The sequence below is a fragment of the Vigna unguiculata genome, chromosome 11 (genome assembly GCF_037176805.1).
Source record: "Vigna unguiculata cultivar grain cowpea cultivar isolate G323 ecotype 2 chromosome 11, ASM3717680v1, whole genome shotgun sequence".
Taxonomy (NCBI): domain Eukaryota; kingdom Viridiplantae; phylum Streptophyta; class Magnoliopsida; order Fabales; family Fabaceae; genus Vigna; species Vigna unguiculata.
Window position 1 is genome coordinate 1,289,160 of NC_140802.1, and position 13,645 is coordinate 1,302,804.

General features: G+C 32.1%; 1 protein-coding gene across 1 annotated transcript; it reads left to right on the forward strand.

Moving 5' to 3' along the window:
- Positions 1–7,276: 7,276 nt before the first annotated feature.
- On the forward strand, positions 7,277–12,276 carry LOC114169788 (eukaryotic translation initiation factor SUI1 family protein). The gene is made up of 8 exons (XM_028055092.2): positions 7,277–7,503; positions 7,584–7,695; positions 7,774–7,964; positions 8,146–8,240; positions 8,328–8,753; positions 9,335–9,443; positions 10,236–10,881; positions 11,794–12,276. Exons 1-8 carry the CDS (start codon positions 7,369–7,371, stop codon positions 11,913–11,915), a joined length of 1,836 nt encoding a protein of 611 aa, XP_027910893.2. The 5' UTR covers positions 7,277–7,368; the 3' UTR covers positions 11,916–12,276.
- Positions 12,277–13,645: the final 1,369 nt, after the last annotated feature.

Consider the following 13,645-nt stretch of genomic DNA (forward strand, 5'->3'; position numbering starts at 1 on the left):
GTTGCGTTTTGACCGAGATCGACACCAACACTGACGGCAACGTTGCTAGCCCCATGTCTGTTTTCTTTTTTCTTCTCTCCTTTATTTTTTGGATGTGAATTTTCTTCTGGTGAATGTGTAGTTTTCCAATGAAGTTGAATTGTTTGATAAATTTTTTATATGTTTCGTATGTTTTACTTTCTTGTACAAATTCTTCTATCACTTTTTTTCTCTTCCTTTCTTTCTGCACTTTCACGGCTCAAGCTGTGAGGCACTCACACACAGAGGGAGAAATTAGTGTAATCCAGCAGAACTGAACTTTGAAATAAAGATGAGAGTATAGTTCCATCCATTGGTAAGTTTCACATTTGTTTTTAAAAACTTGGCTAAAAAACTAATCATGGCCCAATTTGCTAAAAGAATCATTGTGAAACAAAAATACAGGTTGTGTCAGCATTAACTTTGTTAGAAGTTAACTAATTTGTATTTAAGAGATCATGAATTGGTGTGCTAGAGTATTAATGTGCTTCATATACGCATATGTACATCGAAACTTTACAAATGATTCAAGAATGCCACTTTCGGTGTCCTGTAAAATCATTATTATACATACATATATAGTATAATTCAATGTCCCTTGTAATCATAAAGTAAGAGTGGTGCATATTTGTAATATAAAAGTATGAAAATTAATATAAAAGTATACATTAATATCTATTGGTTTTCTTTATTTTTTTCCCTTTTATCATGTCATATTGTTTACAATGCTTTTTTTTTTTACTTTCCTCTTAAATAGAAATGCTTTTAAGAATTGAATATGACTGAAGTATGCATGTATTCAAGTCAAGTTTAATTAGATGTAAAATGTATATTACTGGCCATTTTCTTTCCTAATACTTCTTTGATGATTTTCTTTTGTTCTTTTTGTGTTCTTAACTTAAAACTTGGTCTTCATTTTTACAAGGTTTGTTACACTGATGTAGGCAAGTGCCAATTCACTCGTGCATTTGAAGGCTTTTCTTTACATGCAAATTTGTTTTGAATTTGCTTAGAATATTGTAAATAAAGAATAATTGGTCACATAACTTGCCTTCTAACTCTCCTTTTTTTCTAGTCTTCTTGAGGAAGAAAAACTCATCATATAACTTCATGGTATCCTTGGAAATAGGTACTTAATGCTCACTAAATTAGACACAAAAGTTACATTCTTAACATTGTTTGCTTTTTAGTTAAACTGACTTCCTTAAAGAAGTGTATATTCAGACCAAATCTCAACTAATGACAGATTTTTGGAATTGAAAGTTTTGACATGTTGTGTTTAAAATGCTATGTTGCTCTCTTTGCACTGTGAAATGAGGATTGAAACACACAAGTTTTAAGTGACAAATTGATGTTACTAAATCTTAGTGTTTTTCTCTTATACCAAACATTTCTTAAAAAATATCCAAATTTCATGTTGCTATGTTTAGATAAAAATAAAATGATAAACTCTTGTGTAATTATTGAGCTTGTTTGAAATCAAAAAACTAGATATTAGTGTAAACAAACACAATATATTAATTTCATTACTTACTAATTGTCCTTTATTAAGACTATTTTCATGCATATGAGCAGCAATAACCATAATTACAGGCTATTATAATAACAATTACATGTACTTATTTCAGAGAAATTATTAGATAAGTTTATCACATATCTCTAGTTATACATTCTTGTTTAGAAACAATTATAGATATTGATGGATATCATAATTGTTGCAAACCATTTATGGTACAATTTTTAACAAATGAACAAATTCAAAGGTGGGTTGTTATAGCCTCTCAGCTACCAGAAATACCGTATTTGATTTGATATGATATGACATCTTCTAGGTTGTGTTCTTGGTTAGTCAATTTTGCAACATTGTTCTAAATATGTCACTAATCCATGAAGATGATTGTTTCGTCTCAAAATCGATTGAGCATGCACTTTCTACTCCATCAATTATCAGTGGCTCTGTAAATATGGGACCCCCTTCTCATGAGGGACGGAAAAATCGATCAAAAGCTGGGAACCATTTCATTCAACTATAACCAAAATCGAATAAGAGGGCTCAATGCAAGTATTGTGATATCCTTATTCGATATGAGAAAGGAACAACTGCAATGCGTAATCATGTGTTGAGATGTCTAAATAACCCCAATAAAGAAGTAAACAAAATACAAAAAGTAAGTTCATCTTCAACAATTGATGGAAATATTAACTCTCCTTCTTATGGTAGATTTGACAAAGAACTTTGTCAAGAAGAACTGGTAAAAATGTTTGTGGAAGTTGAACTCCCCTTTCGATTTGTAGACCATGTTGCTTTTGGGAGGTATTCAAATGCTTTGCAACCAAGATTTAAGATCCTATCACGTTATACCATATCACGAAATATTGTGACATTATGGAATGCAAAAAAGATATATTTGAAGGATTTTCTTTCTTAACATTGTCAAAGAGTTTGTCTCACTACTGATGCATGGACTTCACCTCAAAATCAAAGTTATATGTGTTTAACAGCCCACTTCATCGACAATGATTGGAATTTGCATAAAAGGATTTTGAATTTCCGTCAAGTAATAAGTCATACGGGGGAGGCCATGGCTAAATTTGTGGAGTCATGCTTGCATGAATGGGGTTTAAGCCGTGTTTTGACCTTGATAGTAGATAATGCTACACAAAATGACACGGGAGTTCAACACTTGAAAAAAAAATACTATTGTCTTAGAATAACTCAGTTTTGAAAGGTGACTATACTCATATGCGTTGTTGTGCACATATTTTGAACTTAATTGTGAGTAGTGGTCTAAAAGAGATTGATAACTCTGTTTTAAGAATTCGTGTTGTAGTGGAATATATTAGATCATCTCCTTCTAGATTTATGAAATTCAAAGAGTGTGTTGAAAGACAAAAGATTGAATATAAAGGTCATATTTGCTTGGATGTTGAAACAAGGTGGACTTCAACATATTTGATGTTAGATGTTGCTTTCAAGCATAAAATGACATTTGTTGAGCTTGAGTTTTATGATGCAAAATATGCTAATGAGTTAGGAAAGGGGATTGGATTGCCTTCTTATGAAGATTGGGAGTATGTTGAGTCTATTCTACCTTTCTTGAGCATTTTTTATGAAGCTACTTTGCGCATCTCAGATAACTCTTATGTTACTAGTAATATCTACATGTTAGAAGTGGTAGGAATTTGGAATGGGGTCAATCATCTCTTCACGCTCCATGCCTCTTGCAATCAGTAAGTAATGAATGGACTTCTCTTTTCATGTGAATAACTTTTCTTTCTTTGTATTCTATTGTTTAGTGATTTTCTTAAAACCTTAAGTTGTATTCTGACATGACACTTTGATGGGAACAACATTTATAAGTCACAAAAAATGTGTTAGTTTTATTATAATTGGTGGGTGGAGATAAAATGATTGAGTGATGTATTAACTTTTGTTGTTATTGCCTTGACATTCAGGAAAATATAAAAGAGGCTGAATTGATTATAGTAGCAGAAAGACCATGAGAGGGAGGGTTGCAAATTTATGAATTTGAATACAAGGTGGATAATACTCGTGGAGGGATGAAGAAGATATTTTCTACAACATTTGTGGTCTCAAAGAAGCTCTATTTTCTAAATATTGCTCACTCTAATAAACCAAAGAACCCTCTTGACCTAAAGAATGATTTTATAGCAATTTCCTGTTTATGATTTTTTTATTCTTTCTTAAGTTTTTTGATTTGATTCCCAAATTATTGCTAATGAGTTATGTTAAGTCCTTACATACTACTTCAACATGATATTTAGTTAAAGGGCAAAAACTAAAGAATGTTTATGTATTACAATATATTTACACGTGATCCATCAGGTTTGCTTTATTTGTTTTAGATGAACTGTCATTTTTTTTTGTTAAGAATTTAAATTATATATTATCTTAATCTTTAATACTATTAAATTTATAATATTATTATATTTTATTATTTTAATTTTTTAAAAATATTTATGTATTGGATGAAATAATTATTTTATTTTTAAAATATAAATATAAATTTAAAATTAAATTTATAAAAAATTAAGTTTCATTAAAAGTAGATTTAGAATGGATCTAGATTTTTCAATTGATCCAAATATTTGAATCTGGATATCTAATTTGACCATAATATTTGGATTTGGATTTTAAAATATCCAAATTGTTATTTCACAAAAAAGTGGATCTTGATTCAAAATCTGGTCCACATATATGGATTCATAGTAAATCTGGATCAAATATCTAAAGATTCGATCCATGTCCACCCTTAATTGACATAACTTCTTCATCATGAAATCGCTCCAACTTTGCACGACTTACCTTTAGTGGAAATGTTTTAAAAAAATGCACTAATTTCGTAATTTCTGATTTAAATTGCACCATAGTGGTAAAACACCAATAAAATGGTAGATAGGTTAAACAAATTTTACTAAGATAAATTTAAACGACTCAAATTTAATCTTAAAAAGTAAATTTCAACTCAATATTACAAAACAAACTAGGTAAAATAAATATACTTATAATATATAAAGTTGATCTTATTTAAAACTCCAACCAATTGTATTTCACACATTATAATTCTTGGAATTTAACAATTTGTGTTACAAAGGTAGAGCAATATTCTCGTTATGTTAAAAAGAGGTGTGTATATCTAAATTTTATTGCAAAAGATAAATCCCAAGTATTAACAAAGTGGTGGCAAAAGTATAATGTTTCTCAAAAGATATAAGAAAGTAAAATTGCTTGATTTTTTTTAATGTGAACAACTAATGCAAATATTTCAATTAATAGGAAGTGTACAATGTTGCCTCTTACTTTTAAAATATATAGATGTGTATATTTTACATCAAATTTTTAAATCTATTTTTCAACATTTAAATACCAATTTGAAAAAATAATATTTTTATATCAACTGTTAATAATTTTTATTTAATATATTTTCAGAACAATCAACTATTGCTAATTTTTTGTTTTAGTCCCCCACTTAACGTTTGCATTATTTTAGTCTCTGACGTTTTGAATTGAATGGAATTAGTCCTCAATTTTAAACTCTGTTAGTTTCAATTGACAGTTGTTAAACGGAAGGCCACGTCATGATCTGTTTTAAGTTGAGTTAAAATTTTTTTGCACATTGTTATTTGTTTGTGTAACGTTTCAGTTGAGTTAAAAAAAAAGTTTGCAACTAATTATTTTTTTGGGTAACATTTTAAGATAGGAAAATGTTTACAGTAAAAAGGGATCTGGGTAATTTGTGAAACCCTAAAATTTGGTTTTCAGGATTGGAGCCTTGATTTCATCTTCTTCATAACATCTGAAACCCTTGTCACCTCTCTTCTTCCTCGCGCGTGGACAACCAATACTGGGACTTTGGGTCTCGCCGCTGCTTGCCTCCAGCCGGTCGGAGTTGCCGTCATCGTTCATCGAGGCCGCCGCCAACACCATTTTCTTCCTCCGAGAATCGTGTGAGGGTTTGTTCCTTGCATAATTGCCACTGCGCCCTGCTCCACCACTGGCACTGTCACCAACGCCCTTGTTAGAGATTTCACAACCGAAGGACACCCTTCTCTCTTTACTGATTCTCTCCTTCTGTGATTATTGATGAGAAATTAAAAATGGAGAAGAATGAGAAGAATGAGAAGTGACAGAGGTTCTAAGGTGGCGTGAGTACTGTGTTTTTTGTTTTGGTATGGAAGATGATTTTGATGATTGGCAGGATATGAGATTGGCAATGGTCTTGAGTTGGTGATTCAGTGTGTTGATTTTGGATGAATAAAAATTAAGATGGCGTGAGTGATGAAAAGGCGTGGAGGATGACCACGAAGGTTAGCAAAGGATGAAACTCTGAAACTTTTAGATGATCTTATATCCACACAGAGGTTGTTTTCGAACATGAACCTCAAAGGCCAATACTGATCCAAAAAAATAACCACGTGTAAATTTTTTTTTAACTCAACTTAAAATGGATCATGACATGGCCTTTCGTCTGTCATTTGAAATTAACGGAGTTTAAAATTGAGGACTAATTCCATTCAATTCAAAACGTCAAAAACTAAAATAGTGCAAACGTTAGGTGGGACACTAAAACAAAAAAATAGCAATAGTTGAGTGACGAAAAACATAATTAACCCTTTATTTTATAATATGTGAAAATAAAATTAGTTTGTAAGAGTTTAGTTTTATCTGAATTTATATTTTATGACGTAACATTTTTTAAATGAGATTAATTATTATCAATGAGTAGTTATGAAGTGTGTGACAAATAAGGTAGTAGAAAATTAAAAGGAAGGTTAAAGTTTGGAAAAGATTAAACTTTGTTCTTAGATACTTCTAAAAGTTATTTGGAAATGAGCACTCAATCATCAACAGTTTGACAAAAAAAAAACTATTTATCCCACAAATCATTTATTAAGAAAAATGAAAGCTACGAACATTTTTTTTCAATATTAGTTATAATTATAACATATCAACCTAAATAATAACACAAAAGAAAAAAATATACAACCATATAATTTTTATATTAATTCGACTCGGTTCAAGATTATTTGTAGCAATGTCTGAAAGCTTTTAAGCGAGCTTCTACATTCCTGCTTTCTCTATGCTTTGTGCTTTTGTACTTGGGTAGCTTACTAATTCGATTATATTTATTTATTTATTTGATTTAAGTGAATTTAAAATTTAATTTAATTTTATAAAATTTATATTTCTAATATCAAAAATAATTTTAAGTTCAATTCAATTTACAAATTTGATGTATAAAATGAAATTTGTACTTCCTTATTTAATATGAATTCACATTATTTTTTATCTATATGACTTTTAATGTTTATATATATATATATATATATATATATATATATATATATATATTACTTTTCTAGTAAAAAAAACTTAATGCTTTTTGGTAAATTCATCTTATACGGATCGGAAATGATATATGTTAAAAGTTATGTCTCTCGGTGAAAATTTGAAAAGTCTTTTGTTTAGAATGTGCCGCATGTTAAAATAAAAGAGATTTCAAAAAAAAAATGTTTAAGTAAATTTTAATACGTGATAAATTTAGATTCTGAGATACATTACTTTCAAATAATATTAATATTAATTTAAAAAATTTAGTGCATTGAATTTTTTTTTTATAAAAGTAAACACTCAATAAAATAAAAATTTAAATATACAAACTAAATTATTAATTATTTTGGAAAGGAAGAATGGGAGGGTGCAGAGAAAAGGTTAACTAGGTTACGGGGTTTATTTATTTATTTAGAGAATAAAAGAGGAAGGAAAACTGAGAGTGGGTTGAGTTTGGTGCAGAGAAGCGAAGTGAGTGAGTTGGAGAGAAGTGGAGAATGTTCAAGAAGGCGGTGGAGGCCAAATCTCACCAGAGGCTCTCTGGTGCGGACAGAAAGAAGCTCCGACGAAGCATTAAGGACAAATTCCAAAGGGTTTCGGATTCCGACTTAGACGCCTTGCTTCCTCCCAAGGTAAATCAAAATTCTTCGCTTCTTCTCATTTCGATCATTTCGTTTAACACACACCAGTAATTAACAGAGTAATTGAGCAGGCAGAGATTGCAGTGGCCAAGTTTCAAAACCGCGTCCATGTGTACGCCGTGGAGGGAGGCTTTCCGGTGTTCTTCGACGTCGATGGCCGCGGCTCTGACATTTTCCCGACAGGTTTTCTTTCGTTACTTTTGCTCAGAATTGCGAATTCGAATGATAAATTGAAACTACATTCGGAATTATTCGACGCAGTTTATGCACTGTGGATTGTCCCTGAGCTTCTGCCTGCGTTCGTGCTCAAGGGTGGTGAGGTGTCGCGGTTTGTTATTGGAGGCGCCGACTTGATGTTCCCAGGTATAACGGTGCCGCCCGAAGGTCTTCCTTCGTTTCGGGCAGGGGAGCCTTGGGCCGTCAAAGTACCCGGAAATCCTGCTCCCATTGCAGTATGTAACATGCATTGCTTCATTAGTAGCTTGAGTTTAATTTCCTACTTTCAACTAATCAGAAATCAATCCTGTTGTCTTTTAAGGTTGCTATTGCAACATGTTTTGTGTGTGGATGACACAGAACCTTTATATTCTATAGGTTTACGTGTAAACTTAACCTTCATTGATTCTCTTAAAGGTTGGGAGTACCACCATGAGCAGCGATGAAGCATTGAAAGCTGGATTACGTGGAAAGGCGCTGAGAATAACTCATTACTATCGTGATTTGCTTTGGCAAGTATAGCTAGAGAGAGCCTGGTGGTGATCCTTTTATTCAGTTCAGCTATTAAATTGAATCAATCTCGTTCTATGGATTTGCAGGGAATCTGCCGAAGGCTGTTATGTGCCTAATGCAGGTTTTTTCGAAGATGTTGTGTTTGAGGATCCTTCTTCGTTACAAGCTTCTTGTGATTCCGATTCTACTGATGTTACTGGTGAGACATCAACTGATCAGCAGAACAACCAAAAAAGTGACGGAGTGGTGGAATCTCTGGATGTGAATGAGTTACAACGTGATTCCGTGTCTGGATTGGTGCCACCGAATGATGGTGAAAATGATGCTGTGGATGGAGTAACCGAAGGCCTGTCTGATTTGAAGTTACCGGATACTGCCTCTGGTAATGACCCTAACGACCAGCAGACTCTATCAACTGCAGATATAGATTCCCTGTTAGATAAGTGCCTTCTTCAAGCTCTGCACACAACAGTGAAGGACAAAGATCTTCCATTGCCTGGAAGCACTCTATGGTGGGATTTTCTCTCTTTGCTTCTTGGTTTACAAAGTTGAACCATCTGAAATAGATTGGCCAAAAAATCTTTTAAACCAGGAATTCTAGTTGACAATTCGTTGCGGTTTATATATTTTAAAAAGATAGTTCGCTCAGTAACAACACTGGCACCAAAATATGATCTATGTGGAGTGCACTTGACATCATGAGAACTTCGGTTACGATTTTTCAAGATCTCGATTTTTATACCGAGCAGGGCATTTAAGCTAAACTTGAAAAATTAGCTTTGGACAGCAGTGTTAAAAAATTGAGTTTCGAATTTCTGTTTGAAAAGATTTCTGGTTGAAAATGTCGGTGTATGAAAAATAAGCTTTTTCAATTGACTCATAAGAACTAACTCTTCATTCAAGCAAGTTATTGTCATCTAGGTTAGTCGAATATATTAGGTGATTATTCAAGTGGACTGCCATTAATATTGAACATATTTTTGTCTTAAATTCATTTCAGTTCATATTAAACATACATTTCTAGTGTGTATTGAATTGAGAAGTCAGCTTTACCTTCAGTGATATAATAATTATTTATTTTTGGGCATTGCAGGTCGAACCATGTATTACCATGTAGACCTTCAGGAATTACTTTAGATATCAAGAAATCTTCCTACAAAAAGTTATCAAAGTGGTTACAAGCAAAATCCACCTCTGGCTTGGTTTGTCATCTACTGCTTTTTTTTTTGTTACTTGGATTTGTAGAATAGTAATAGAAACTTGGTGATATTGACAGGAAAATCTTTAAATTGTTATATGAATCATAATATTAGAATCTAGAAAATGTTAAAATAGGTTTCTACCGGAATACATTTCCCTAATGTTCTGTTCTGTCAGGATACACCTATAAATGAAGCATTCTGACACTTTGTAGCCTCCTTAGCACGTTAGATGTGTAGCCTCTTAGCATTTTAGATATGTAGGTCAAGGAACTATGGGAAAAGAAGTTGGACAACATTTTTATGCTTTAGATTTCGTTTCATGAAGAATTGGAATTGAGATAAAGACTCATGGTGATAGGAGATTGGGACCAGAATAGTACCGTTAGTTCCATGTGCAAAATATTATTTTTAGATGTTTATATAACAATCAGTATTTAAAAATTCATTACCTTGAGAAAAGACCGAACAGAAAAACGTTGATTTGAAATTTGTAATATTCTTGTGAGATGCAACTTGCTGGCTTTTTTGAAGTATTTTGGTGAATTAATTGCTTTTGGAAGGGAGGGATCACTGATATGGCTGCTAGAATAAACTCAAGCAATGATTCTCTATCGGGATGTTTCTTATGCGGAGCTAGTTACATGTCTATTTTATATATCATGATCAAATGACATTTTCAATTTTTAATGTATTTGGCCCTTTTAATAATTTGTCTTCTGCTGTTTCTTCATTGATATATTCTGCAATGCTGTTTCTGGATTCTTTCTTCACATGTATTTACATTTTGTACAGATATCAGTGAAAGAAGATAAACACAAAAAGGAAGTTATGCTGTTTTCAGTAAACCGAAACCATGCTGATTATTCATCCTTTAAGCCTGAAAAAAGGCGAGTCGAGAAAAGTGAGCAGCCTAGCGTTCAGTCTACTAATGAAGTTCGTACATCTAAAACACTGGAAGTGACTGAAATCTACAAGCCAAGTGTACATGTCAATGCCATATTTTCAGCTGTAGGAGCTGATCCGGGGAAACTTTTTAGTGCTTCTGAAGCTACCGATATTGTCTTCACATATGTTGAAAAAGAAAATCTTGTTAAACCAACAAATAAATCCATTGTGATTCTTGATGCGCTTTTATGTGACTCACTGTACAAGGGTGCTATTAAAAAAGGAACAACTTATCCTACAGAAATTCACAAGAAGGATTTAGGATCAACATTTGTGAGCCGTATGCAGCCTCACCATGTTGTAACCAGAGGGAATGAATCTGTAGTTCGTAAAGGTGCACTTAAAACAATTCAATTATTGACAGAACGACGGCAAGGCAACAAGAAAGTAACCAAACTCTCTGGTATGGAAAGTTTTCTTATAGATGCTGAAGCTTTGGCGTCAGAACTGCAGAAGAAGTTTGCATGCAGTACCTCTGTCGCAGAACTGCCAGGTACTTATTGGTTGCATTAAAATTACAAGTTTTATTTTGGTTTGTGCTTCATAATCATCAAGAAATATGGGATTTATGAGCATAAGAGTGACTGCATTACTAAATGTTGCTTTTCTTTATTTATATCCAATCTCATATGGTGTTGTCTAACTAATATATTTGCATTCATATAGAATATATGCTTTGGTTTTATCTTCTATAATTGATGGAATGCTGATGATACCTGACATTATAAAACTACATTTGTGGTCTCTTAGGTGGAAAGGATAAAGTATCGAATCTCAGTTGTTTATTCCTCAGCATTCATATAGAATAGTTATTTTGTTTTTATCTTTCCACATGCTTGATAAAATGCTGATACCTAAGATCATAAAACTACATTTTGGCCTCAAAGGTGAAAAGAGAAAAAAATAAATCTGTTATATCTTACTTTTCTTTGTTGTTGGTCTCGTCTTGTCTTGCCTTCCCATAAGGCATTTTTTTTGACATTAACAGACATATTAATGGTAATATGTAATGAGGTTACATATTAGTGAGTAACGCGAAAACAAGGAAATCAAGACATTATACCATCAAAGGAATGACAATTTTTAGTGAAGCTACAAAATGAGATTTTTGACCACTATAAAGAATACAATTGGTCGGAGTGCTACTATTGTGAAACGGGTTTTACCTGAAATCCGTTTTTTGTGTTAAAAATTGGAATGGCGCCGCTGTATTTTTCGTTGCAACCCCAGGTTGCTATCTGTATATATGTTTCTTTAATCAATTTTTTGGTTTGAAATTTGAATTGGCTTGGGGAATATGGTCAGAGATTCACCCTTGCAACATCCATTATTCTGCCTGGTGAACTTTGACTTGTAGTTTATTACATTGTGTATCTGAAATTCTAAGGCATTTGTTTGCTTGCAGGTAAAAAAGGGCATGAAGTTTTGGTTCAAGGAGGAGTTATCGATGACTTAGCTAGGCATTTGATTGAACAATACGGAGTTCCAAAGAGATACATTGAAGTGCTTGATAAAACCAAAAAATGAGCTACCTACAATGCTTTTATTTAACGCTGCTGGGAGTACTTTACTTGGATGCCTATAGATGTATGTTCTGTATGTTCCGCACCCTGGTTTATTGGGTTGATTGAGATTAATATAAGTGGAGCGAGCAAAGAATAGAAATGGACAAAGCACAAATGTTCTTTCCGATTCAAAAAATTGCTGTTTTCGAGTTTATTGTGAAACTCTGAATGGAGGATGCCACCATTCAGATCAACGAACTTGATCAGTCGAGGCAACATTCACACTGTTTTCACTCTTCGATCTGTTAGACTGAACTCTCCCTGTGATCTTTGAGATTGGTACTATACTCTTAACTTTATAAAACCTTCACTTTAGTCTCTAATTTTCTAAAACATCATAACTTTATTTTTTCTCTGTTACTAAGTTTCTCACTTGCAATAAAGATTAAAATAAACGATGTTTGTAAAGTTTGAGGCTAAAATGAGGGTTTCTCAAGGTTGGAAATTAAAGTGATTGATCTATGTTCAAGAAAAATTTACGTAGGTAATTTTGATTTTTTTTATTATCTTGAATGTAGTCTTATTATAATTTTAGAAATTTGTAATTTTGATTTAATAATTTTCCATGTTTTTCTCTTTTGTTTTTATATTTGCATTAGTTAAATTATTTTTTTACATTAAATATAGTTTTAAAACAATGACATCAAGTTTTATAGAAATGAAAAAAAAAATAAAGAATAACTATAACCTAAAATAAAAAATTGCTACTAGTATCTCTTTTCCATTTTATGTGAATGTTGTTTTATTTATAAGTCAAGTCATAAGAGGTCATTTTATGAGAACCAAATATTTAAGTCTCCTAAATAATTAAGTCAGATTCATACTAGTTTTTCTCACTGCACAATTACTAATAAAATAAGAGGAGAGCAATTCTTTTCCTTTTTATCTTTCTTTTTAAGAGTTGTATTTTTATTTTGGTTTAAATACTTTTTTCGTTCTCATTTTTCGTAGTGTTTGTTGCGGATGATCTTCATTTTTACCAAATGTTTAAAATGGTTCTTATTTTCGTAGTGTGTTGCAGATGGTTTTCATTTTGACCAAATTTTTAAAATGATCATCATTTTTGCAATTTGTGTTTAATTTAATCATTTTCTGTGACGCCGTTTAAATTAGTAACAGAACACTGTACAGGTGACACTGTGTACTGTACAAGTGGATTATTAACGTTAACTCTTCAATTCGAGGCAAAAATTTTCCAATTAGGTCGTGCTACAATTAGGGATTGATGAGTAAGACGATTTCTTCATCTTTGATTTGCAAGGAAGTAGCAATTGGACATGACGATTTAGTTGTTTAATTTCAATTTTCTAGTTAATCATCATCATCCTCTATTTCTCGTTGAACTACCAACATTTTGTTACAACAGTGTTGTCTCCAACGATTACAATCGGAGGTAAAGGAAGAAGATTGGACCGTGATTGCAGGAAAAGAAGAAGATTGCAACAATACAAATTGGAAATGAAGAAAGAAGATTACCAACTGCCCAACAATTCATTTTCAAAACTCTAGCTCACCTATTTATGTCTAAATACTAATATTACATCTGTATGATACACGTAATACATTCCAGTACAATGTAATACAAAAATAATTATTCGCAACAAACACTACAAAAATGAGGATGAAAAAAGTATTTAATTTTTTTATTTTTAGTTAGGATAATAACGTCTTTCTAACAAAATGCAACTTTTC